This window comes from Theropithecus gelada, chromosome 12 (genome assembly GCF_003255815.1).
Source record: "Theropithecus gelada isolate Dixy chromosome 12, Tgel_1.0, whole genome shotgun sequence".
In the NCBI taxonomy this organism is placed as follows: domain Eukaryota; kingdom Metazoa; phylum Chordata; class Mammalia; order Primates; family Cercopithecidae; genus Theropithecus; species Theropithecus gelada.
In genome coordinates, this window is record NC_037680.1 from 658323 (window position 1) to 684795 (window position 26473).

At 53.2% G+C, this 26473-nt stretch overlaps 3 protein-coding genes across 9 annotated transcripts in view; 2 read left to right on the forward strand and 1 right to left on the reverse strand.

The window, feature by feature from the left end:
• The first annotated feature begins 747 nt into the window (after positions 1–747).
• TUBA3E (tubulin alpha 3e) lies at positions 748–7684 on the forward strand. Its single transcript, XM_025404689.1, has 5 exons — positions 748–935; positions 2911–3133; positions 4055–4203; positions 4823–5503; positions 7300–7684. The coding sequence occupies exons 1-5, from the start codon at positions 933–935 to the stop codon at positions 7594–7596; spliced, it is 1353 nt and encodes a 450-aa protein (XP_025260474.1). The 5' UTR covers positions 748–932; the 3' UTR covers positions 7597–7684.
• Positions 7685–8506: 822 nt separating this feature from the next.
• Positions 8507–18605, reverse strand: MZT2B (mitotic spindle organizing protein 2B). Of its 4 annotated transcripts, XM_025404690.1 has the most exons (4): positions 16983–17523; positions 16653–16801; positions 15457–15636; positions 8727–8985 (listed from the first exon to the last, which is right to left on the reverse strand). In XM_025404690.1, the coding sequence occupies exons 1-4, from the start codon at positions 17150–17152 to the stop codon at positions 8828–8830; spliced, it is 657 nt and encodes a 218-aa protein (XP_025260475.1). In that variant the 5' UTR covers positions 17153–17523; the 3' UTR covers positions 8727–8827. The 4 variants fall into 4 exon arrangements, with proteins under 4 accessions (XP_025260476.1, XP_025260475.1, XP_025260477.1 ...); XM_025404692.1 differs by lacking the exon at positions 15457–15636; XM_025404691.1 differs by lacking the exons at positions 15457–15636; positions 16653–16801 and having other exon boundaries at positions 8507–8985; positions 17505–18605.
• Positions 16678–26473, forward strand: part of SMPD4 (sphingomyelin phosphodiesterase 4) — a 31943-nt gene continuing 22147 nt past the window's right edge. Inside the window, exons 1-5 of one of the 4 annotated variants that reach the window (XM_025404685.1) lie at positions 16678–17918; positions 22808–22891; positions 24513–24599; positions 25827–25969; positions 26126–26201. In XM_025404685.1, coding sequence (XP_025260470.1) covers positions 22853–22891; positions 24513–24599; positions 25827–25969; positions 26126–26201 — 345 coding nt within the window. In that variant the 5' untranslated portion in view covers positions 16678–17918; positions 22808–22852. The remainder of the gene's footprint in view (positions 17919–22807; positions 22892–24512; positions 24600–25826; positions 25970–26125; positions 26202–26473) is intronic. The other 3 variants (XM_025404686.1, XM_025404688.1, XM_025404687.1) reach the window with 3 other exon arrangements.

Consider the following 26473-nt stretch of genomic DNA (forward strand, 5'->3'; position numbering starts at 1 on the left):
AATTACAGGCATGAGCCGCTGTGCCTGGCCCAACCTCTCCACTTAGGCTAATTTTGCCTCCTTTCTTCCTTTTTTTTTTTTTTGACGGACTCTGGCTGTGTTGCCCAGGCTGGAGTGTGCAGTGGCCTAATCTCGGCTCACTGCAACATCTGCTTCCCAGGTTCAAGCAATTCTCCTACCTCAGCCTCCCATGTAGCTGGGATTACAGGTGCCGACCACCAGCCCGGGTAATTTTGGTATTTTTAGTAGAGACGGGTTTTCACCATGTTGGCCAGGCTGGTCTGGGGGAACTGCTGACCTCGGGTGCTCCACCTGCCTCGGCCTCCCGAAGTGCTGGATTGCAGGGTTGAGCCATCGCGCCCAGCCCGTTTTCTCCTTTTGGGTCACAAAAGTGATTGAATCCTGCCACTTCCCGGGTGCTGGGTGGGAACGGGAAGAGCGGGGTGATTGCAGCGCTGCTGTGACTTGGGTAGATGGCAGGAAGGCCTCTCAGAAGCGGCCTTGTTTGCAAAGATCTGAAAAAGGCTTGGAGAGGAGCAGGCTTGGGGCATTCAGGGAGCGGGGGCGGCACACTGGGAGCAAGGCAATGTTCCGTGACCCACAAAAGCCGTGCAGTAGCTGTTCCAACCCCGGTCAGAAGACGCCCCGGAAATGCCTCAGCACCCGCCAAGCCTTTCATGACCCCGTTGCCTTCCCGCCAATCCTGCGTCCAATCAGAGAGCGTCCCCACTCCACGTGTTCAGCAATGGCCAATCAGAACTGGGACCCGGCCTTCGGCCCGCCTCCCAGGAACTCCAGGCCAATGGCAGCCTGGCAGCGGCGGGCCAATCCCGTGCAGCGCGCGCGGGCAGACGGTTGCAGTTGGCCCTCAGCAGCTGTGGCAGCCGGTTGAGGTCTGGAAGCAGCGTCGGGCTGAAGCGGCGGAGTTCGCCATGGTAAGACCCGGGTCCTTCCCGCCCCGCAGACGCCCAGGCAGACGAAGCTGGCCTCGGGCGGGCGGAGGGACGTTGTTGCGGGCCTGGGCGCTGAGCTGAGAGGAAGCCGGAGAAGGACGCGGGGTCTAGTGCGGGACGGGAGGACACGGAATCGTCTCCCGGATCTGCAGGTCCCAGGGCAGGGACGGCGGCTTTTGTTTTAAATGAAGCTGCCGGTCTTCAGTCGGTGGACGGGGACCATGGACGGTGTCCCGTCCCCAGAGAGCAAATAGTGGCGTCGCCTGCTGAAGACGGAGGGCGCTGCGCCCGCTTTCCAGTCTCCACGTGGGAGTGCACGAGTCTGTGCTGCCGGCAACGACCGAGGAGCCCCAGGCGTCTTCGCTGACGGGGCTGGGGCCGTGGACGTGGGTCCGATTAGGAATTAAGGCTCAGACGCAGCTGAAACGTTGCCTCGTTCGCCCAGAGGCAACATGTTAGGCCAGGCGCGGTGGCTCACGCCTGGAATCCCAGCCTTTGGGGAGGTGGAGGCGGGTGGATCACCTGACGTCTGGAGTTCGAGACCAGCCTGACCCAACATGGCGAAACCCGGGCTCTACAAAAAAATACAAACATTCCCCGGGCGTGGTGATGCGGGACTGTGGTTCCAGCCACTCGGGAGGCTGAGGTGGGAGGATCAGCCGAGCCTGGAAGTTTGAGACTGCAGTGAGTCCTGCTGGTGCCATTGCACTCCAGCCTGGGCCACAGAGACCCTGCCTCAAAAAAACAAAAAAAGCAACCCATTAACATAATAGATTCCCAAGTCCCAAGTCTGAATACCTGTGGTTTGTCAGTTATCCTTTTTTTTTTTTCTTTTCTTTTTTTTTTTTTTTTTTTTTTGACAGCACTCAACAGATGCTCTGTTGCCCAGGCTGGAGCACAGTTGCGGGATCACGGCTCCCTGCAGCCTTGAACCCCTGGGTTCCAGCAGTTCTCCTGCCTCAGCCTCCCGAATAGCTGGTACTACAGGTGTGTGCCACCACACCTGGCTAATTTGTAAATTTTTCACAGGGACAGGGTCTCACTGTGTTATCCAGGCTGGTCTCAAGCTGGTCCCAAGCGATCCTCTCGCCTCAGCCTTCTAAAGTGCTGGGATTACAGGAATGAGCCACCACACCCAGCTTGGCAGGGTTTAAAGAAACCACCAAAGGACAGTGCAGTGTCCCAGCACTGATGATGTCTGGGAGCCATTACACCTGTAGGCTTCAAGGGGTGGAGAGAGGGAGTGGTTACAAGAAATTGAGAGGGCAACCTGCCAAAAGTGTGGCCTTAAGAGGGATTCAGGTCACCCACGGCAGCTGAGCAGGAAGGGGCCAAGGAGGGAGTACCCTGGCGTTGCTCTTCTCCAGCCCCCAGTATCCCACTGCTGCCTGCCATTGACTAAACCAGCAAGAATCCAGAGGGCAAGGAAGGCCTCTGATGCTGTTCTCAAGGGTCAGCCTCCGAGAGCACAGAGCAGATGGTGAATGATGGAGGGTAGATCTGGGGGGCAGAGAGAGGACACACACTGAGCACCTGCGCTTGGACCATGGGGACCTGAGACCTACTCTGTATTTCCTTACCCAACCCAACTACCTTATCCTTTGATCAGGACATAATCAAAAACTGCTATATATTCTTCAGAGAATTACTGTGACTGGCTATAATGTGGGGTAATTATTGACATTACATGGCTTCCAAGTTTTAAAATAACCTAATTTTTGTGTAGTGGAAAACAGGTTCTAGGGCTACCTGTAGAACTTAGTAGCTGGTATGGTTTACAGCAAGTTAGTTTTCACAGGGCTGAAGGGATCAGTCCCCTAACCCTCCTAGGAAATACCAACTGTGAAAGCACCAGATACTGAAGCACTATATAAATATTAAATTAAAATATTTGCATGTCATATAGCTTCAAGTTGCCTTGAAATGAATGGGTTCACATTTATGTTCCGGTTCACAGCGCGAGTGTATCTCTATCCACGTGGGGCAGGCAGGTGTCCAGATCGGCAATGCCTGCTGGGAACTGTACTGCCTTGAACATGGAATTCAGCCCGATGGTCAGATGCCAAGTGATAAAACCATTGGTGGCGGGGATGACTCCTTCAACACGTTCTTCAGTGAGACTGGGGCTGGCAAGCATGTGCCCAGAGCAGTGTTTGTGGACCTGGAGCCCACTGTGGTCGGTAGGTGCCTGGGCACTGGATGGCAGCTTTCCTGAGAGGGTGGGAGAGCAGTGTTAAAGTCCCGCGTGGGTTCCTTTGAATCCTCCTGCCGAAAGGATGGGATGGACAGGCATATGCCCGTGGCGTTGTTAGGAGAGAAACTGAAAGGTTCGTGATGAAAGTGTCTGTGAGACTTGGCTCCTAATCTAGGAAAACCTGACCTACAGGGAAAAGCTGCTTTGCCAGCAGTAAGATTGGCTGTGGAGGGATTCCCTTGTGGCTGCCTCAGCCCTGCTCAGATGGCCCTGCCTGCAGGGTGCAGTAGCCTTGGTTCCCTCCTGAATGCTCTGCACTCTTTTATGCTGGTGCACGAGAGTCTTGACCTGCATCTTAGGCATAGAAGGTAAGTACAGAACAGTCATTTGCTTCCTTCAGAATAGCAGCCTGAGGTAGTTTCCAAAGACAGCTGCCAAGAGGCAGCACCTTTCAGTGGCCCCCTAGGAAATGACAGCATCACCTGAAAGCCTGTGAGACCCAGGTCATCCAGGGTGCCCTGATGGGACTGCCCTGCATAAGTCACACTGATCTGGTGACTTCCCAGGTTGTAAGAGTTTTTAACTTATAGGCTTTGATGTAGCTACACGTAGGAAAGAATTATGTACCTGCGTAGGAGTGCAAGAGCTTATTTCCTTTCACTAGGAACTGGTCGTGCTGACATGTATACCACAAGCTGAGTGTAACTTCGTAAAGTCATAAATTGCATATGCAGTTTGCTTATCACACAGAGACATTGTCTACCAGATGCTGCCACTGTTGACCTATGACTTGTAGGTCATGTACTTTGACCAGCATGTACTCTGTAGAAGTGAACAGTCCTGGAATGTGTCCATCTTGGTGAGTACAGGCCTTAAAGATTCACAGCACACACTGTCTCTTTTGTAGATGAAGTGCGCACAGGGACCTACAGGCAGCTCTTCCACCCAGAGCAGCTGATCACTGGGAAAGAAGATGCAGCCAATAATTACGCCAGAGGCCATTACACCATTGGCAAGGAGATTGTTGACCTAGTCCTGGACCGGATCCGCAAACTGGTAAGAAGAGAAGGTTTCATGTGGCCATTGTCTTGCATGGGAGGGTAGTTCTTGGAAGGTGAAAGGGAGGTCATTTTATCAAAATTTAGATCAGCATGTTGGCCGGGCACGGTGACTCACACGTGTAATCCCAGCACTTTGGGAGGCTGAAGTGGGTGTATCACCTGAGGTCGGGAGTTTGAGACCAGCCTGGCCTACATGGTGAAACTCTATGTCTACTAAAAATACAAAAATTAGCTGGGTGTGGTGGTGCACATCCGTACTCCCAGCTACTTGAGAGGCTGAGGCAGGAGAATTGCTTGAACCTGGGAGGCAGAGGTTGCAGTGAGCTGAGATTGCACCACTGCACTCCAGCCTGGGCAACAGAGCAAGATTCCATCACAAACAAGCAAACAAACGAAAACTTAGACCAGCATCTTGAGTCCTACTGAGTCTGCAATGGTGATTTGTCTGTAGATCTTTGTCTGCTTTTCTTTGCTTCAAAGTGTACTACGTGTTTATTATGGATGATTTGAATCCATATCAAGTCTTCAGAGGCAAAGAGAAGTGGCCTTGGCTTGTTGGAGGTTGGTGGTGTGGCTTCCACGGCCATTGACTCATGTTGTCTGGTTTCTCTCAGGCGGATCTGTGCACGGGACTGCAGGGCTTCCTCATCTTCCACAGCTTTGGGGGCGGCACTGGCTCTGGGTTTGCATCTCTGCTCATGGAGCGGCTCTCAGTGGATTACGGCAAGAAGTCCAAGCTAGAGTTTGCCATTTACCCAGCCCCCCAGGTCTCCACGGCCGTGGTGGAGCCCTACAACTCCATCCTGACCACCCACACGACCCTGGAACATTCTGACTGCGCCTTCATGGTCGACAATGAAGCCATCTATGACATATGTCGGCGCAACCTGGACATCGAGCGTCCCACGTACACCAACCTCAATCGCCTGATTGGGCAGATCGTGTCCTCCATCACGGCCTCCCTGCGATTCGATGGGGCCCTGAATGTGGACTTGACGGAATTCCAGACCAACCTAGTGCCGTACCCCCGCATCCACTTCCCCCTGGCCACCTACGCCCCGGTCATCTCAGCCGAGAAGGCCTACCACGAGCAGCTGTCCGTGGCCGAGATCACCAATGCCTGCTTCGAGCCAGCCAATCAGATGGTCAAGTGTGACCCTCGCCATGGCAAGTACATGGCCTGCTGCATGTTGTACAGGGGGGACGTGGTCCCCAAAGACGTCAACGCGGCCATCGCCACCATCAAGACCAAGCGCACTATCCAGTTTGTGGATTGGTGCCCGACTGGATTTAAGGTATGACTGGGTGATGTGTAGGCCTTTCAGCAAGCAGCAGATGCACAAAATAACACTGTCCCTGAAGGCCCGCATCCTTTGGGGAGACTCTCCCTGTTCCATGGGCTAGGCATGTGGGCATAAAGTAGTGAACCAGAATTGATAATTGATTCACTGAATTTTTTTTTTTTTTTTTTTTTTGAGACTGTCTTGCTCTGTTGACCAGGCTGGAGTGCAGTGGTATGATCTCAGCTCACTGCAACCTCTGCCTCCTGGTTTCAAGCAATTCTCCGGCCTCACCTTCCCAAGTAGCTGGGATTACAGGTACCCGCCACCACACCCGGCTAATTTTTGTATTTTTAGTAGAGACGGGGTTTCACCATGTCGGCCAGGTTGGTCTTGAACTCCTGACCTCAGGCGATCTGCCCACCTCAGCCTCCCAAAGTGCTGGGATTACAGTTGTGAGCCACTGCGCCCAGCCCAGTGATGTCTTTTGAACTCTCTTTCTGAGTCATCATACTATATATCTGTGGTGAGATTTATTTATTTATTTATTTATTTTTTGAGATAGGGTCTTGCTTTGTACCCCAGGCTGGAGTACAGTAGTGTGATCCTGGCTCACTGCAACCTCTGCCCTCAGGCTCAAGTGATTCTCTCACCTCAGCCTCCTGAGTAGCTGGGACCACAGACATGCACCACCATGCCCGGGAAATTTTTTTTTTTTTTTTTTTGAGGCAGTCTCGCTTTGTCACCCAGGTTGGAATACAGTGGCACGATCTTGGCTCACTGCATCCTCCACCTCCCAGGTTACAATAACTTCTCTGCCTCTGCCTCCCAAGTAGCTGGGATTACAGGCACCTGCTAATTTTTGTATTTTTGGTAGAGATGGGATTTTGCCATGTTGGCCAGGCTGGTCTCGAACTCCTGGCCTCAGGTGATCCACCTGCCTTAGCCTCCCAAGTGCTGGATTACAGGCATGAGCCACTGCACCCAGCTAATATTTGTATTTTTAGTAGAGATGGGGTTTCGCCATGTTGGCCAGGCTGGTCTCAAACCTCTGGCCTCACGTGATCTGCCCGCCTCAGTCTCCCAAAGTGCTGGGGTCACAGGCTTGAGCCACCACACCTGCCCTGATGTTGTCATTTATAGAACAAGTGTGCTGATCCCTGCTCTAGTTGACCCTGTGCACTGCTGCCAGGACCTCAGGTCATGTTAATCCTGAGTTCTGAAACTTGGAATGCTTCCCCTTTGGTTACCACCTTGGAATGCCACCCCCTACTTAGGCAGGCACATGGACCACTTCGACCACTTCCTGATGCTGCGGTAGCAGCATTCATACGACTCTTGACCCATGATCAGCTACCTTTGCATATCCACAGTGGCTTGTTTTGTGGGTGAGAAGTGGGTATGATGTTCCTTGTGATAGCATGGGGAAGAGCTGTGTACTCTGAATCTATCCGGGTGGAAGAAGTTTAGCTACAGAATTTAATTGTAATCTACAAAGAAGACAAGCAGCATACATTTTCAGAGGGAAGACTGTCTTCACCTGGGCACCTATCACATGTCACAGGTACTAGGACACAGCCCTTCAGGTAGCCTAGGATCCCACCAGGGTGGCTACCTCCAAGGTTCCTGTCTCTGTTCTCCATCTGGGACTATCACCCTGCCTGGCACAGAGAAGGGCTTAGTGACGTTTGGGAGGTGAACTGAGTATCCTCCTTGTCACCCACAGGGTGTCTTCTGTTTGAGGAAAAGTAGCTACCATTTCTAGGTTTGATATAAGCTTCACAGACTGCTTTCTGTCCCTTCTCCGGCAGGTGGGCATTAACTACCAGCCCCCCACAGTGGTCCCCGGGGGAGACCTGGCCAAGGTGCAGCGGGCCGTGTGCATGCTGAGCAACACCACGGCCATCGCGGAGGCCTGGGCCCGCCTGGACCATAAGTTCGATCTCATGTATGCCAAGCGGGCCTTTGTGCACTGGTACGTGGGCGAAGGCATGGAAGAGGGAGAGTTCTCTGAGGCCCGAGAGGACCTAGCAGCTCTGGAGAAGGATTATGAAGAGGTGGGCGTGGATTCTGTGGAAGCTGAGGCTGAAGAAGGCGAAGAATACTGAGGGGAGGGTGTGGTGAGTTCTCCCCTGCCACCCCCAGGATGGCTGCTTTCAAGTTGTTTGCAATTAAAGGTTCTGTACAAAACCAAGACCTCTGTGTGTCATGCAGCTTAGTTCTGCCTTACAGGAGCTGGTGGGACCCCAGAGACTGCATGGACAGCAGTGGGGTGCCAGCCTGCCCTGCTGGCGTGGGGTTGGGTGCAGCAGGACTGTACATACTTAAGCAGCTGCCACGGAAGTAAACTGACCAGGGGAAAACAGTGTTTCTTCAAAGCCAAGCGTTCAAAGTATAGATTTCCTAAATTCTAGGAAAGCAGAGTCAGGATTTTCAATTGAATTTGCGAGTTTTCGGGCTTCTTTATTAATGGGTCATGCTGGCTAAAAGGAAGACACTAGAAGTGAAGTGTTGGAGGTCTGTGGATGGGGCTCGTCCGTGAAGTCTCTAAAGCTGTGGGTCAAATGTGTAAGGTCAGGACATTTTAGAGGGGGAAAGGGTATTAACCAAGTTCTGCACAGCATTCATGACCCACAGAAGGTCACAACACATCCATGCTGACCCCAGTGCTCCACCGTAACCTGGAGGGCAGCATTCGCCCTCTCTGCACACACACAACCACCCTGTCCCTCAGCACTGTCAGCTGTCTTGGTAGAAAACCTCCCATGAGGTGGGAGATCGAGACCATCCTGGCTAACATGGTGAAACCCCATCTCTACTAAAAATACAACAAAATTAGCCAGGCGTGGTGGCGGGCACCTGTAGTCCCAGTTACTCAGGAGGCTGAGGCAGGAGAAAGGCGTGAACCTGGGAGGCGGAGCTTGCAGTGAGCTGAGATCACACCACTGCACTCCAGCCTGGGCTACAGAGACTCCGTCTCTTGAAAACAAACAAACAAACAAACAACAACCTCCCACATTTCACTTCAAGTGAAGCTTGTTGACATCTGTTTATAAAAGACCTGGCAGTCCAGATACCTTTTCTTAGAACTCAAATTAGGTTCAGGAAGTTGACCCATGGTGAAGGGATCCCGTTAGTTTGCTGTGGCACAATTAAGACTGGCACAGAAAACTCATTCTAAGTCTGTGCCTTAATATTAAAAAAAAAAAAAAAAAAAAAAAAAAAGGTAGAGAACGTCTGACCTGGACCCTCTGCATCTCAGAAAGGTTTATTATCAACTGAAGGAGATAACACGTAGCCTTTGCTGGGAACAAAGATGTGACAAGTCTCTGCCCCATCCTAGGTGCTGCCCCGCGTAGGGCTCTTCCCAGGCCCGCCTCCCTTGGGCAGTCTGGTAGCGCTGGGCTGGCGTGGCATCCTCTGGCTGGATCCTTCGCGGCTGCTGCGTTCCGCCAGGGCCAACGCTCCCCCGAGGGCAGTGCTGCCTTTGTTTCTCCCTGAGGAGACACAAAGCACAATGATTAGGAATGGGTGAGCCCCGTAACTGTAGCACCTGTGGTACTCGTGCTCCTTGGGCAACATTTGTGTCTACACATTTCCATCAAGGCTGCTTCAGCTAGAGGCTCTGCATCAGCCCCAGTCCTGAGACTCAGAACCACTAAAGACAGGTCATGCCCCAGAAGCCCTTGGCAGTGTGCAGGGGACGCTTTAGGATGTGTCCCAGGAGCAAAGCCATGCAAGGAGCACACTGCCAAGGGAACATTTTTTAAGGACACATGCCACGGGTCCATTTAGGGAAAAGTAGGTGCGGCTGGTGCACACCTGGCCTGGACAGCAAATCTAGTCTGCCCTGACGGTGCCATCAGCGGCAGCAGCAGCACGGACGCGCTGCCTCATCCTCAAGGTGCATTCATGCTGGATTGTACATCTGAGCTGCCCCAGATGGTGACGGGCAGGAAGTACTGCAGTCACCAGGTCCTGGAATTGGGTTTCTGATTTTGATTTTGGAAGCTCTTTCATTGTTTCCTACCTACCCGAGTGTTCCACAAACAGTGGTCAACCCTCTTGCTTTCGGGTTTAGCTGCCAGATTCCATGACAGGGTTCCTGCCACAGTCTGAATGCTTGAGACTTTCTGACCACCAGTGTCTTTCTCGGATGAAGACCACTGGTTCAGAGATTCTTTGATTTGTAATTTGCTTACTTTACACTTTAAGATAGCCAAGAAAGATCTGCAACCACACTTGGGCCAGAGCTTTATTTTAATGGGATGGATTTCCCTGGGCTCAGGGTGTTGACAGCATCAGCAAGACTGAGAGGACCTTGCAAGGTACAAATGTACCCGGGTGGCAGGCTCGCCGTGCAGAGTGCCTTGGCCAGGGCTTTCCCCTGCTCTGGCCTGGCAGGGTCTGCCCCAGGGGCTCAAAACAGGGCATGTGTCCCCTGCCTCAGTGTTGGGTCCCCCATTTCGTCCCCCCAGCGTTTCCTTTGTCCTGACTGAGGGAGTGCCTTGACCACTCTGACCTAATCAGCTACATGTTCCCCCTGCAGGCTGGAACCCTGGCTGGGGCTTGCATCTTCTCAGACACTGACACAGGTTTAGGTTGTTACCTGGAACACTGAAAGATCTGACATGTTGCTATCTGACATGTTGCTAAGCATGTGGAAACTGGTCCCACCCCAGCCAAATTCCTTGCACTCTCATAGAAACTCCACACCCCACCCCCTCAGTGCGGTGTGCCCAGGCACAACCTCTTTCCTGGCTGCCCCTCATGAGGGCACACTGCAGCCCCCTCTGTATGTAAGTTCCCTAACAAATGCTTTGGACTGACCACTCTGGCATTAAGTGTTTCTTCCTTTGGAATCCCAACTGGCTCTCATCCTGGAAAGGTTTGGGGCAGTCCCTTGCAGGAACTGCCCTGCCACCACTTTAGGGTGACTCCAGACAAGGGTTCAACCAACAGAATGCCCAGCCTCAATCCTGGTCCTTCCCTGGCCTCTTAGCAAGTGTAGTCAAATAGCCTGCAATGGGAAACTGCATTCCTGGAGAAAAGATGTAACTGGGTGTTTAGGGATCCATTAGGTCATTTCTGTTTCACCATCTGTCACCTTGAACAAGCAGACTCCTGTGTCTGAGATGCCGAGGACCCTGGCTCTTCCAGAGGTACCTCTAGCTGCCTTCCGATGCTAATACCACAAAATTCTCCCCATACCCTGCAGGGATAGGACAGCCCTCCTTATGAGTTTCTGGGCAGTTCTTCCTCAGAGAATGAGATCTTTGCTCATTCTTGCCTGGTGGTGGTGAGGGTTATAGCAGTGTCATGCTTGGAACAGCTTGGCACACTTGACTCAACAAAGATGGAGTCGGGGTTGCCCTGAGTCAAGGAGGAGCGCAGTCAAGAACACGTGGTGGGTGACGTTTGGCCACCTCAGCCCAGCAGTGACTCGTGAAAACGGCACAAAGCAGAGAACAGCCACCACGCGTCTCTTGTGGTACAAACTGCCATTATTCTAGTCTCCACTGACTGGTCAAGGGGTGAGGATTCTGTCTTCCATGAGCAGACAGGACCCGCCACCCTGCAGCAGCTCCCACTGGGCCAGCATCCTCCTGAGGCCACAGTCCCTCCGCAGGCCAGGCCAGACAGAGGCAGATCTTCTGTAGCCGCGGCCTAACCTGGATGCTTAGTCGCCCATGTGCTCTCGAGGTTACTAATGCCTAGCTCCCCACAGCCAGCGGCATAGCAGGCTGCAGACCTGGGCCTGACTCAGAGCCGCCTTCCCTTCAGTTTGCCGCCATCTGAGTTTCCTCTCCTCCCCTCAGTCATGACCCGGTCCGTTCTGGAAACAAGGATGAGAGGGAAGCAGAAAAGAGCAAATGATGTTTTGTTGTTTTTTTTTTTTTTTAAGTGGTGGCGGAGAGGGGTTTTAGAGACTGAGTCTTGCTCTGTCACCCGGGCTAGAGTGCAGTGATGCAATCACAGTTCATTGCTGCCCCAAACTCATGCGAAGTAGCTGGGACGACAAGCATGGGGCCACACCTGGCTAATAATACTTATCTTTAAATCTGACAGGGTTGATAAACCCTGTAAATGTGAAACCAACGTAACTTTAAGCCATAATTGATATTAAGAAAATCCTGGAAATCTTCAGGAATTGCGTGCTCTCGGGGTTAGTGGGGAGCCCTGTTCAGGCCTCCTCAGTTTATGAAGGATGAGAAGGCCCAGCATAGAGTGGCCTGCAGTGCCGTGCAGTGGGAAAACCAGCTTGGCTTAGCCCTGCTCCCTCGGGAGGCGCCGCTAAGTCACACGGGCTAGACAGTGGGATTGAACCAAGTGTGCCTGTGGTTGGGGTGTGAGGGCGGGGTGACTGATGCCCCTAGGCCTGGTCCCTGGAGGGCCCTCCTAAGCCCAAAGATAGTCAATGACCATTGAATGTTAAAACCAGCCTGGCTCAGCAGGGGTCAGTGGCTCACACCTGTAATTCCAGTACTTTGGGAGGCCAAGGCGGGTACTTTGAGGCCAGGAGCTAGAGACCAGCTGGGCCAACACAGTGAGACCTCCGTCTCTACAAAAAAATCAAAAAATTAGCCAGGTGTGGCAGTGTGCACCTGTAGTCCCAGCTAGTCAAGAGGAGGTGGGAGGATTGCCTGAACCCAGGAGGTTGAGCCTGCGGTGAGCTATGAGTGCGCCACTGCACTCCAGCCTAGGTGACAGAGACTCTGTCTCAAAAACAAATAAGTAGTAAAGAAAATGCAGAATTAGCTCAAATACTGTAATCAATCTAAAATATCCAACGTATTATTTCAATATGTAATCAGTGCATAAGTTATTCATAAGATGTGGCATTCACCTTTGTTCTTTTTCTTGTTTGTAGAGATGGGTGGGGTCTTGCCGTTGCTCAGGCTGGTTTCAAACTCCAAGCTTCAAGTGATGCTCCTGCCTCAGCCTCCCAAAGTGTTGGGATTACAGGTGTGAACCAATGCCCAGGCTCATTCACCTGGGGTTTTTTGTTTATTTTTGAGACAGGGTCTCACTCTCTCACCCAGGCTGGAGTGCGGTGGTGCAGTCATAGCTCACTGCAACCTCAACCTCCCAGGCTCAAGCTATCCTCCAGCCTCAGCCTCCCAAGCAGCTGGAACTACAGATGTGTGCCACCATGACCTGCTAATTTTTGTATTTTTTGTAGAGATTGGCTCTCCCCGTGTTGTCCTGGCTGGTCCTGAACTGCTGAGCTCAAGAGATCCAGCAGCCTCGGCCTCCCAAGGTGTGGTGGGCTTTTTGCATTCCCTTTTGCACCAGTCCTTTGGCATCTGCTGTGCATAACACACGCAGTGCAATGACCACACCAGCCATGTGTGGCTTGAGGTTCCTGTACCAGGCAGCACAGCTCAGGTGAGACTCACGGCTTCCACACTCCAAAGTGTCATCTTACATGCATGCTCTGGACAACTTTTAAAATGTACAGTTTCCCTAAACTTCAATAGAATGCTTGACTGAATTTATTTTTCCCTCAGTGACTCCAGACTCTTACCAAGACAAGCATCACCCAGACTCTTACCAAGACAAGCATCACCCTTCCGTGCTTCTGGGGTTTTCTGTTTCCCCTGCCCTGTGGGTGTCAGTGAATCTGGTGGTGGTGGTTCCCCCAGGCTGTCTGGATGGCTAGGGAACAGGCATCCAGAGGACCCAGGGTGCCTGCTGCAGCTCAGAGGCAAGCTCGCGTGGGCCTGGCCCACAGCCTGCAGAACTCCACACCCGAGTCCTGTGGGAAATCCGTGGCCTCCATGCCCCCCAGCCGGATCACTCTGACAACCCCCTTATGTCCTCCACCTGATTCTGCCGTTATCAGGGCAGCCGGAGCTCTGTGTGGTCAGATGCTGTAACATGTGGGCCTCAGAGAGCTTCAGCATTCCATCTGTGGCCTCTGCCTCTCAGCACTCCTGGTGTGGCCCCATTCCCTTCCACCCCCTCCTCAGGCTCCACTCTATCCCCACAGGGGCCTCCGTGCCCTCATGTCCTGGCTTTCTGCCCCCAGCCTATAGGACCGGACCTGGGCTATGCTTCCAGGACAGAGCCCTCGAGGAACAAAAGACCCCGAGGGGCCCAGCACTCCAGGCCACTCCTGTCCTTGGGTAAATTCTCGGAGCCCTCACTCACTCACATGGCACCCCCAATCCTCCCGGCCCCTCTATGCCTGCATTTCCAGTGCCACAACCCCCACATACATCTTGACTCTGCCCCCCACCTCCCTCCTCCCACCCTGGGCCTAGCAGCAACTGCACAGCACTCTGCCTCACCCACCCCCTCCCACTGCCACAGCTCACACCTGTGGAGCTCTGCTGACCCCCCCGCCTCCTCCTGCTCCGCCCCGTATAACCCTTGCTGCTCTCTGGGCTCTGAAGCCTCCTCCCATCTCCATTGCTAGCGGTTTTTCTTTTCTTTCCTTTTTTTTTTTTTTTGAGACAGGGTCTTGCTCTGTTGCCCAGGCTGGAGTCCAGTTATAAGCTCTTAGCTCACTGCAACATCTCCCTCAGGCTCAGGCGATCCTCCCATGTCAGCCTCCCAAGTAGCTGGGACTATAGACGGGCACCACCACCATGCCTGCCTGGCTAGTTTTTTTTTTTTTTTTTTTTGAGGAGTCTTGCTCTGTCGCCCAGGCTGGAGTGCAGTGGTGTGATCATGGCTCACTGCAAGCTCCGCCTCTCGGGTTCACACCATTCTCCTGCCTCAGTCTCCTGAGTAGCTGGGACTACAGGCACCCGCTACCATGCCCAGCTAATTTTTTTTTTTTTTGTATTTTTAGTAGAGACGGGGTTTCACCGTGTTAGCCATGATGGTCTCAATCTCCTGACCTCATGATCCGCCTGCCTCGGCCTCCCAAAGTGCTGGGATTACAAGTGTGAGCCACTGCGCCCGGCCCTGCCTGGCTAGTTTTTGTATTTTTTGTAGAGATGGGGTCTTGTTATGTTGCCCAGGCTGGTCCTGAACTCCTGAGCTTAAGGGATCTACCTGCCTTGACTTCCCAAAGTGCTGGGATTACAGGTGTAAGCCACTACGCTGGTCTTGCTGGCAGTTTTCCTCACTGCCTCTCACTGAACTGAGTGTGACCATCTCACTTCCCCGCCACGCCCTCTGCCCTGAGACCTGGGCCTGGCACCCAGGGCCCCTGAGTGAGCAGCAACATCCCCTGGAGTGACAAGGACTCTGTTCCCAGTTTCCCTCCTGCTGGAAACCTGCCCCTCAATTGCTCATCTCAGCCTGCAGTCCCTACACCCCTACTCCAGCCTGTCCCTCAGCCCCCTCCACCCTCCCTTGGGCCTGAGCTCTGGGTGGCAGTGAGGTGGGCGCTGTCGGGAGGCACATGCAGGAGGTGTGACCAAAGACCCCTGGGCTCTCACAGGCCCCTGGCTCTGGGCCCCTGATCACACCTGGTGACACCTGGAAAGTGGCCCCAACTCAGGAGTGAGGCGGGCAAAGGGGCTGAGTGCTGGAGTGTGGCCATGGGACCAGCACATGGCATCTGTGTGAGATGGCATCCCAGGAGACTCGGGGAAGGTGGGACTCTCTGTTTCAGCCTCCAGACTTCCTGTCCGGGTAGGGGGCAACTTCTAAGAGGCCGAGGTGACAAGCACAGCAGTCGTGGCTGTGCTCTCCAGCACAGCACACCGCACCCTGGCCAGCTGTGCTCCCCTGGAGCAGGGCTCTTTACACTCACCACAGTTCGCCTCTGGAGTGTGGGGGTGTTGGTCCTGTCCCCGGATGCCAGCCCGACTGTGGGGTCTAGAGACTGTCATACCATGTCTCTAACAAACCGAATCAGAAATCCTGCCCTGTTGCTAAGTGGCAGGGCAGCGGTGGCCTGCATGGTCCTGCCCTTGCAGCTCAAAGCTGCTTGGGCCTCCTGGGGCCAGGCAGTTTAAATGGAAACAAGGGAGAGCACCAACCCCCAGAGATAAGCCAATAAACGCAACCTGCAAAAGGAGAGAACAGGCAGCAAGAGAAGCGGAGGGAACCCGGGGGGCCTGGAGAGAGAGGCGAGTGTGCAGCAGCCAGGCTGTGGAGCAGAACGGGAGAGGCCGAAGGCTGCGGGCTGGAGAAAAAGGAGGAACTTGCTGGGGGGCTACTGTTCCTGGCAGAGAGAAAGGAGGCCTCTGGAGGTCAGAGAGAGACACAAAGAGAGCAGACAGAGCGAGGGTCAGTGAAAAGGCCAGCACACAGGTGCCTGGGCCCTCTTGGGTCAGGGGGCGTGGGTGCCCAGGCCCTGGCGCTCCCCCCATGAAGGCAGCCTGCTCCCCACGCCTTCTCAGGATGCCTGCGCGGGTATCCTGGCGCTTCCAGGCAGGGAGCCAGCTCTGGGCCTTCTTCCATTGGCCTGGGACGCTGTGCTGCATTTCAGAGAGAGCCATCAGGAGCAGAAGCAACATGCGGGGAGGATGAGCAGGGACGGAGGCTCTACCATGACACTCTCAGCCCCAGCATCTGCTCAGCCCAGTCACCACACTGGAGAGGGAGGAGGCCCTTCAGACCCCGCAGGCCTCTGCATCCTGGGAGTTCTGCGTCTGACTCCCTTCCTGCAATCATCAGAGGGAAGCTGGCCAGGGCTGGCCAAGCCCCTGCGCAGGAACTGGGCCTAGGTGGGGTGCAGGCAGGAAGACCTCCGCCTGCCCCGCTCCCTGGGCACTTCCCCGGATGCTGTACACCACAGGACAGGGATCGAGACTGTCTTTTGAAAAACATATTTAGAGACAGGATCTCACCCTGTCACCCAGACTGGTCTCAAACTCATGGCAAACGATCCTCCCGCTGTGGCGTCCCAAAGTGCTGGGATTATGGATGTGAGCCACGGCGCCCAGCCCCAAACCTTCTTGATTCTGGACTTTGTAAGATGAAGGCCTGAGTGAAGAGGTGGGGAAGAGCTAAGCAGAGGAGCCCTACCCAGCCTGGACCACCCTGGGGCACGCACTCTGCGTCCACCTGACCTGGACGTGCCTCCTAAGGCTGGCAGCGAAGCCCAGGAGCAGAGCCCACGGATGGGCCCTGCAGGTGCTGGGCCGAGACCGACAGACAGGCCTGGCCACTCAGGGCCACGCCGCCGCTGTGCCGCGCCTGCCCCCTCCCCGCCCGCCACCCCCGCCACTGGGGCAGGGACAGCGGGCCCAGGTCTGACCTCGGGTCTCGGGCACTGTCGACGTGGGCAGAGACACGGCCGCAGGGTCCTGGGGCTCGCTCGCTAGCCTCTGCCCGGCACACATGGACTTGAGCATCTGGAAGACGGCGAGGGGGGCCACGTTCAGCTTCAGCAGGTCCACCAGGATCCTGGCGGGGACAGACGCGGGGCCGGTGAGCCCTCTCCGCCTGGCGCGGCCACCTCCCTGAAGACCCGACAAGGACGGGGACAGGGGCGCTGGGGGCTCCTCCCGACGAGTGGGACCGGGGGACCCGGAGAGCAGAGGTCGGGGTGTCTGGCGAGGATGCGGCCCCCTCCCGCCCCGCTCACTTGAACACGTCGGGGTCAATGGCGCCGCCCGCCGCCTGCGCCAGCTCGTACAGCTCCATCTCCTCGGTGCTCAGCACCTTCTTCCGCCGCAGCGCCAGCTTCTGCCGGGCCGCCTCCAACCCCGCGGGCGCCCCGGACCCTAGCCCAGGCCCTGCGCCCGGCGCCGCCATCCGCGCGGCCCGAGGAAAGGTGCGCCCCCGCCGCGCCCCCTAGCGGCTCCGCCCACTGCGCTCTCCCTGCAGCGCCAGCGTCCTGCCTCCCAGGCGGCCCCGGCGGGAGCGGCGGGAGCGGCGGGAGGGCGGGCCGGGGACGGGGCCGCCTCCGCGGCGTCATTGGAATCTAACAGTTACTGGGCGCTCCAAGTGTGCTGAGCGGCGCGCTAGGGGTCGGGGGTGGCATGGCGGACTGCAGGGGCCCGCTGCTTGGCGGTCAGGGCCTCCCCGATGGACTGAATTGATCGTGCTCGCTTAGATGGCAGCACCCGGCCCAGTGTTAGGCATACATTGGGCGCTCAGTAAATGCCTCTTACAAGAAAGTGTGCAATTTCCTGGTCCGCGCCGGTGCACCGCTAGGGGTCGCTCCTCGGCGGGGGGGGGGGGGCACTAATTAACGACCTGTTTACGCGCACGCGCATTCCTTGCGGGGGAGAAATTGCGTGAGCCCTACCTCGAGGCGCCGGAGGCCACCACAACGCAGGCGCATTCAGCTGCGGACCACCCCCTCCCCCCGCACTCCTGCCTCGCCACTTCCCGTCCTCGCCCGGCAGGCCTTCGCTTTGCGCACGCGCCGTGTGAGGTAACGGCCCAGAGAGGTAGAGGCGCTTTTCCCGCCCGGCTGCGGGGCGTGGCTCTGCGCGCAGCTTGATGACGAAGTTTCGGCGCCGTGGCGGAATGGCGGCTTCTACCTCTGAGGCGGGCGACGCTATGGGTGTCACAGGTGAGTGGGGCGGGACGCGCGCGTGAGACAGTCCGGCGCCCTGGGGCCTTCCCCGAGCCGCTGCGGAGGCCATGTCCGTTCCTCCGCGAGCCCCAGGACTCTGGCCGGCCTGGCGGCTTTGCCCAGGCCGGGCAGGCGGGGGAGTGGAGAGCCCCGGCTGAGTCTTCCTGCCACCCCCCTTGGCCATGCCTTTGTGTCACCTTCCCTCGCGGCTCCTGCACTCTGTCCTAGTCCGGTAGGTGTTCGTTGAAAGTTAACTTTCCTTGAAGGAATTGAGGGAAGGAGAGCTTTGTGTTGAAGTTGAGCTTTGGGCTTAACAGGTGGTGTGGGAGGAACAGCCAGGTGTGGGTCCCAGCTCGACCCTTCCCATGTGTGCTCGACTTCTCCCAGCTTTGGTTTCGGAGGGTCCCGAAGCCCAGTTGGCGGGAGAGTTGGAAACAGGTGGGCGCGTGCTGCTGAGGGAGATCTTGGCCTGACAGAATTTGCTTGGAATGATTGGCATTGCCCAAGGGTTGTCGCTCTCAGGAAAACAAAACAAAAAAGACGGGATCCGAAGCAGCTCCTGGAGAAAATAGGTGTTGGAGAGGCGCGATGAAGCGGACGCTAGATGCATGGCAGGCAGAGACCTGTGACGGGGGAGGGTGGCTATGGCAGGGTCAGAGAACAGGGGTGTGGGAGACACTTCTTGGGAATTCCCGGGTTGGAATATCCTCTCTTGGAAATTTCCTAGAAATTCTTCTGGGCCTCATTCTTTCAGTCGCTGCCCATGAAAGCTTCTTCTGAGCAGAGATGCTCTCCACTTCATCATCCGCTAGAGCTCCGCGCTTATCCAACAGTCCACAGCTGCTTTGATCATTTTGCAGTAGTGCAGTGTTTTCTTGATCAAGTGCCTTAGGACTGAGGCTTTTTTCTTTAACACTGCAATTGATAGCTAGGTTAAGAATTGAGGCCGGGCTCAGTGGCTCACACCTGTAATCCCAGCACTTTGGGAGACCGACGCGGGTGGATCACGAGGTCAGAAGTTCAAGACCAGCCTGGCCAAGATGGTGAAACCTCGTCTCTACTAAAAAATGCAAAAATTAGCCGGGCGTGGTAGTGGGCGCCTGTAATCCCAGCTACTTGGGTGGCTGAGGCAGAGAATTGCTTGAACCCGGGAGGCGGAGGTTGCAGTGAGCTGAGATCGCGCCACTGCACTCCAGCCTGGGTGACAGAGCGCAGAGGGAGACTCCGTGTCAAAAAAACAAAAAAAAGAAAAGAAAAAAAGCGGCGGGGCACGGTGGCTCACGTCTGTAATCCCAGCACTTTGGGAGGCCAAGGCGGGTGGATCACGAGGTCAGGAGTTGGAGACCAGTCTGGCCAACATAGTGAAACCCCGTCTTGACTAAAAATACAAAAATTAACTGGGTGTGATGGCATGTGCCTGTAATCCCAACTACTCTCGAGGCTGAGACAGGAGAATTGCTTGAACCAGGGAGTTGGAGGTTGCAGTGAGCCGAGATCACGCCAGGGGACTCCAGCTTGGCCACGGAGCGAGACTCCATCTCAAAAAAGAATTGAAAAAGCCTGCACTTTGGGAGGCGGAGGCAGTGGATCACTTGAGGTCAGGAATTTGAGATCAACCTGGCCACCATAGGGAAACCCGCCTCTACTAAAAATAGAAAAATTAGCCAACCTTGGTGGCAGGCTCCTGTAATCCCAGCTACTCGGGAGGCTGAGGCACTAGAACCTTTTGAACTTTGGAGGTGGAGGTTGCAGTGAGATGATGGAGTGAGACTGTCAAAAATAAAATAAAATAAAATAAAGGCCGGTGCAGTGGCTGATGCCTGTAATCCCACCGCTTTGGGAGACCGAGGGGGGCAGGTCATGAGGTCAGGAGATTGAGACCATCCTGGCTAACACGGTGAAACCCAGTCTCTACTAAAAATACAAAAAAATTAGCTGGGCGTAGTGGCGGGGACCTGCAGTCCCAACTACTCAGGAGGCTGAAGCAGGAGAATGGGGAGAACCCGGGAGGCGGAGCTTGCAGTGAGCTGAGATCAGGCCACTGGACTACAGCCTGGGCGACAGAGTGAGACTCTGTCTCAAAAAAAAAAAAAGAAATTGAAAAATCTTGGGAGATATTCCTATTGCCAAGTGGCACAAAGGCAGAGATTCCTCTCTCCTCTCACTCTGCAACTGCCTACATGGCCTCTTTACACCCAGCCTTTCTTCCTCCACAGACTGCCAGGTGCCACCCCAGTGCCTTTACTTGTGCAGTGGGCAGAGCTGGGCCAGGAAAACTAACTAGCCCACCAGTGGGACTTGGCAGACTTCCTGTCTGTGAAGTCTAGATCTGAGCATTTTTCATTTCTGACCTCAGTGGGCTGAGAGGTGGGAATTTGGAAAGCTGGTCTTAGTTTTCTTTCTTTTTTTTTTCATTTTTTGAGACAGAGTTTCCCTCTGTCACCCCGGCTAGGGTGCAGTGATGCGATCTTGGCTCACTGCAGCCTCCGCCTCCTGGTCTCAAGCATTTCTCATGCCTCAGCCTCCCGAGTTGCTGGGACTACAGGTGCCCACCACCACACCTGGCTAATTTTTGTATTTTTAGTAGAGATGGGGTTTTGCCATGTTGGCCAGACTTGTCTCGAGCTCCTGGCCTCAAGTAATGTGCCCACCGTGGCCTCCCAAAGTGCTGGGATTACAGGCATGAGTCACGGTGCCCAGCCTTTGATCCTAGTTTTCTGATGGTTCATTCGAAGGCTCCCTTGGCAGAGCTTGCTCTTAGCCTCCATTCATTGCATAGCGCACAGGTAATATGGAGGGGATTTGCCCCTGTCTCAGAGTTTTGTGAGGTGGTCTTTGTATTGGAATCTTGGTTCTGCCACTTAGTTGCTGGGTGGGGGTGAGTGAGTTATCCCATATCTGCCTCTCCTTCATCATCTGTACTGACCTGCAGTCATAGTACATCTGTACCCATAGGGTTGTTGTGAGGATGGTTTTTCTGTTCTTGTATGACGAACTTAGCAGCTTAAACCAGCACCCGTTATTATCTCATAGTTATGTATGCAGAAGTCCAGGCAGGCTCAGCTGTGCATTACAAGACTAAAATCAAGGTGTTGGCAGCTTTGCTCTTACCTGGAAACTCTAGGGAAGAAGCTGCTTCCAGGTTTATTTGGGTTGCTGGTAGAATCCAGTTCTTTGGAGTTGTAGAACTAGGGTCTTTGTTTCCTTGCTGGCTGTCAGCTGGGGACTACTCTGTAACTTCAGGTCCACTAACTTAAGACTCTAATTGTATGTGCAAAATGCCGTCACAGCAGCACCTAGATGAGTATTTGATTGAACAAACGGGTCAGGAATCTTGGGCTGCTATCTTTAGAATTTTGCTTACCACTGAGGATTAAATGAGGAGATATAGAGAGAGCACTTAGAGTGAGTCCTGGTATATGACAAATGCTGTACGAGCATTACCAAGAATTCAGCACCACAACTTGGCTCTGAAGCTGGCCACTGTGGGCTGCAGAACAGTGTTTCTTTTTTTTTTTTTTTTTGAGACGGAGTCTTGCTCAGCCTTCCAGGCTGGAGTGCAGTGGTGTGATCTCAGCTCACTGCAACCACCTTTTCTTGGGTTCAAGTGATTCTCTGGTCTCAGCCTCCTGAATAGCTGGGATTATAGGCACCTGCCATCATGCCTGGCTAATTTTTGTATTTTCGTAGAGACAGGGTTTCACCATGCTGGGCAGGCTGGTCTTGAACTCCTGACCTCAGGTGATCCTCCCGCCTCAGCCTCCCAAAGTACTAGGATTACAGGCAGGAGCCACTGCACCCAGCTGAGAACAGCGTTTCCATAAAAGATGGGAATTGCTGGCCGGGCGTGGTGGCTCACACCTGTAATCCCAGCGCTTTGGGAGGCTGAGGTGGATAGAGCACTTGAGTCTGGGAGTTCAAGAGCAGTCTGAGCAACATGATGAAACCCCCATCTTTACAAAAAGTACAAAAATTAGCTGGGCTTGGTGATGTTTGCCTGCAGTCCCTGCTAGTTGGGAAGCTGACGCAGGAGGATTACTTGAGCTCAGGAATTTGAGGTTGCAATGAGCTATGATCACACCACTGTACTGCAGCCTGAGCGACCAAGCAAGACCCTGTCTCTAATCAATAAATAAGACATGAGAGGCCGGGCGCGGTGGCTCAAGCCTGTAATCCCAGCACTTTGGGAGGCCGAGACAGGCGGATCACGAGGTCAGGAGATCGAGACCATCCTGGCTAACACGGTGAAACCCCGTCTCTATTAAATACAAAAAAACTAGCCGGGCGAGGTGGCGGGCGCCTGTAGTCCCAGCTACTTGGGAGGCTGAGGCAGGAGAATGGCGTGAACCCGGGAGGCGGAGCTTGCAGTGAGCTGAGATCCGGCCACTGCACTCCAGCCTGGGTGACAGAGCAAGACTCCGTCTCAAAAAAAAAAAAAAAAAAGACATGAGAATTGGTAACGTAATGTGTGTTGCGTTACACAGATATTCTCCTGGGCATTGTGAAACTATGTAATATTTTATTAGGGCCAGGTGCAGTGACTCACACCTGTAACCCCAACACTTAGGAGGCCAAAGCAGGAGGATCAGTGGAGGCCAGGATCCTGGGCATCATAGCCTGACAAACTACCCTGGGCAACATAGTGAGACCCTGTCTCTAAAAAGAGAAAAGAAGAAAATTAGCCGGGCATAGTGGCATGTGCCTGTACTCAGAAGCCTGAGGTGGGAGGATTGCTTGAACCCGGGAGTTTGAGGTTGCAGTCAGCTATGATTGTGCTGTCGCATTCTAGCCTGGGCAACAGAATGAGACCCTGTCTCTCAAAAACTAATACAAAAAGATTCTGCTGTGTTGCAGATGTTGAGATTTTTGTCCTTGTTTTTCCACAGTGGCTTGCTAAGAAGCCCGTTTTCAACTTTCCACTGGAGGCTGCTATGGCGTTCCCTCACCTCCAGCAGCCCAGCTTTCTACTGGTAAGTATCAACTGCTTGCATGAGTGTCAGTGTGGCCATAGTTCTGTAGCTGTGGGACTTGAGTGTTCTTCCCACTGACTTGAAGAACTCTGTAGTGGTTGTTTTTTAGGGGCATGTGATGGAAACCATGCCAGACTCCTTAAGCTTGACTGTGCTTCCTTATTACTACAGGACCTTGGGGTTACGCACCCTCTGTGCTCTGGGTTTTCTCATACAAGACAAGTTCATTCAAATTCTATTTTCTCTACTTCCCAAGGGTATGAGGAGGAGGAGGAGCAAGTGAGAAGGATGCATATCAGAATGTTCATGACCTGTAAATTCTTAAATAGATATGAAGCATTCTAATAATCAGTCATAACAGTCATCAGTGAAAAATGGAGACACTGTTGTGCTGGGGGCTGCTAGGTTGCACTTTAAGTATTAAACATGATGCTGAGAACTGGTTACAGTAGCTCATGCCTGGAGTTCCAGCTACTGAGGAGACTGATGCAGGAAGATTACTTGAGCCCAAGAGTTTGAGACCAGCGTGGGCAACATGGTAGACTCAAAAAGAACAGAAAAAAAAATGATACTGAGAAGTGAGAAGTTAGGTATGAGGCAAGTATTGGCGATGAAAGTTCCTAATTTTAGTTCTTTGGAGGTGTTTTTGTAAACATTTATGTGGAAGGACATTCTTCCTCAGTGTACCCCACTAGAGTCAGCAGGTCTGGCCCATGGCTCAGGTCTCTCTCAAGTGCTGTGAAATCCACCCTCATTTGGAGGTAGACAAGGCCTTAGATGTCCTTTGGCAGAGCTCTCTAGGTTGAAATTCTAGCCGTTTCTCCTGATCTTAATCTATTTGCACAGATGCCCTTTTTCTCTTTGTAGTCAGGGTGCTTTCCTCACATCCCATGACTAGGTAGATTTCATTAGTCCTTGTCCTGAGTCTTTTCTGGTCTCTCCATTGCCTTCATGATTAGTGTCTACTTGGCTGAAGCCATCTATAATTTTTGTCTGCCCTGTGTTTTAAGATAATTAGTTTAGTGGATTTACTGTCTGCTGAATAAAGAACAGCTCATTTAAGAGAGCTTCTGCCATATCCCTAATGTTATTGGGCGTTCTTATTGGTGATCACAATGGTGTCATCATGGTGGTCCATCAGGTTGGAAATTTCCAGTTGATGTGTACAAACTCAGTGGTACTCTGGTTTGTAAGGGGTGCCCTTACACAATCAAGATCCTCTTCTGGCTCTGGGACTGGCTCTGGGGCCAGCCCTGCTTAAGAATTGGCAGAAGTCAGTCCCCTTACACAATCAAGATCCTCTTCTGGCTCTGGGGCCGGTTCTGGGTCCAGCCCTGCTTAAGGATTGGCAGAAGTCAGTCCTGTTCTGACCATGTGCAGCCCTCTGAGGGGCACTGGGAAACAAGCCCGACAGTTCCGGGTCCAGAGAGCATCGAACTGTGGCCTCTCCTAGTAGGACTCTTTGGGCCACTGATGCACATGAGAGGCTGGGGAAGCAGGCCAGTGATTATGTGTCTGACTCAACCTATTGCTTGGATTTCTATTTGACTCAAGCCAGAGTATCACGAAAAGCTGCAGAGTGAATGTCCTTGTGATTTTTTTGCTTTGTTCTATCTCCTAGGCTAGCCTGAAAGCTGACTCTATAAATAAGCCCTTTGCACAGCAATGCCAAGACTTGGTTAAAGTCATTGAGGATTTTCCAGCAAAGGTACAGCTCTGCTAATGTCTCTCTTTGGAGCATGTCTTATACATTCCTTGAAGAACTTTATTATAATTCCTAATTTCCCTCCCTGCCCCAACCCCAAGCACTGCCTGGCACAGAGTGCTGGCCCTTATCATGACCATTATGTTATAGACGCATTTAAACATGTGAACTTATAGATCAGGGGTTCTCAGCCACAGGTGCCCTGTCCCTCAGGGGACACTTGGCAATGTCAGAGACATTTTTGGTTGTCACATCTGGAGGTAGATGGGGAGTGTGTGCTACTGGCATCTAGGAAGTAGAGGCCAGGGTTGCTGGAAACATCCTGCAAAGCACAGGACAGCTCCCTGCGGCAAAGAAGTATCTAGCCCAAAATGTCAATAGCACCAAGGTTGAGAAACCCTGATGTAAATGCAAAAATATGTATTTAAATCACACCTGGAATTGTCAAGCCCAGGAAGCCGGCCTAGGCAAGGAGTTCGTACCAAATGGCAATAGGTCAGTTCGGTTTTAGGGGCTTCACTCTGGGAAGGATGTTGCTTTCCTTTCTGATAGAGCGTCCTTCAAGTCAAAAGTTTCCAACACTTTCTAAAGAATCTTTTGGGGTGGTGACTCATGCCTGTAATCTCAACACTTTGGTAGGCCGAGGTGGGAGGATCACTTAAGCCCAGGAGCTCAAAACCAGTCTAGGAACATACTGAGAACCTATCTCTACAAGAAATTTAAAAATTAGCTGAGTGTGGTGGTGTGTGCCTACTCAGGACGCTGAGGTGGGAGGATTGCTGGAAACCAGGAAGTCAAGGCTGCAGTGAGCCATGATTGCATCACTGCACTCCAGCCAGGGCAACAGAGTGAGACCTTGTCTCAAAACATACATATTTTATTTATTTATTTAATTTTATTTTTAATTTTCTTCATTGTTTCTGTTTATTTTTTGTTTTTTTCTTAATTTAGTCTTGTATCACACACACAAAATGTGTTTTGATCAGAGGCTGACTTACTTAACTGGCCCAAGTCTAAAGCGGCGCTGCTTGGTATGCCACGTACCCCACTGGAAGAACCCAAAGCTGCTCTTGTTGGCACCAGGATTCCTTTGGGTGCAGGACTGATCCCATAGGTCTCAGCCAGGGAGTGGCCTCCTCAGGGGGAGCTAGGCAGCAGGTAGTGCAGGACTAGAGCTGCGGCAGGAGTGGGTGCTGGTCCTGCCCGCAGCCTCACCACACATTGTTTCAGGAGCTGCACACCATCTTCCCATGGCTGGTAGAGAGCATTTTTGGCAGCCTAGATGGTGTCCTCATTGGCTGGAACCTCCGCTGCTTACAAGGGCGTGTGAATCCTGTGGAGTACAGCATCGTGATGGAATTTCTTGACCCTGGGTAGGTAGATTCGTCACTGGAGAGAGGCTGGGTGATTCCTCATGGTGATTCCACCTTTAAACCACTCTCTGAATTTTTTATGATTGAGAAGCAATCAAAGCAGGATAATTTGCAGCTCATTTGCTTTTTTGTGTGTTTGTTCAATTTCATGTTCAGTGGCCCAATGATGAAGTTGGTTTATAAGCTTCAAGCTGAAGACTATAAGTTTGACTTTCCTGTCTCCTACCTGCCTGTAAGTAAACCACAGTGGCGAGAGTGGTGCTCGGAGCAGTGGGCCTTGCACAGCCCTGTGGTGATGGGCAATCTCCTCCAGTCCTCTGAGGGCAAATTGAGGAGTGATTTGTTCCTGGGGTATGAGAGGCAAAGGAAATGGGTATTGCATGGCTGCTACCCTTGCTGTCTGTAGCTTTTTATGAGATGGTAGGAGAAGTTCTAAGCAAAGACTCTTGTTCAGGCACTGCTGAGAGGCAGGGCACTGTCCCCACAGATGGGTTCTGTGTGTGG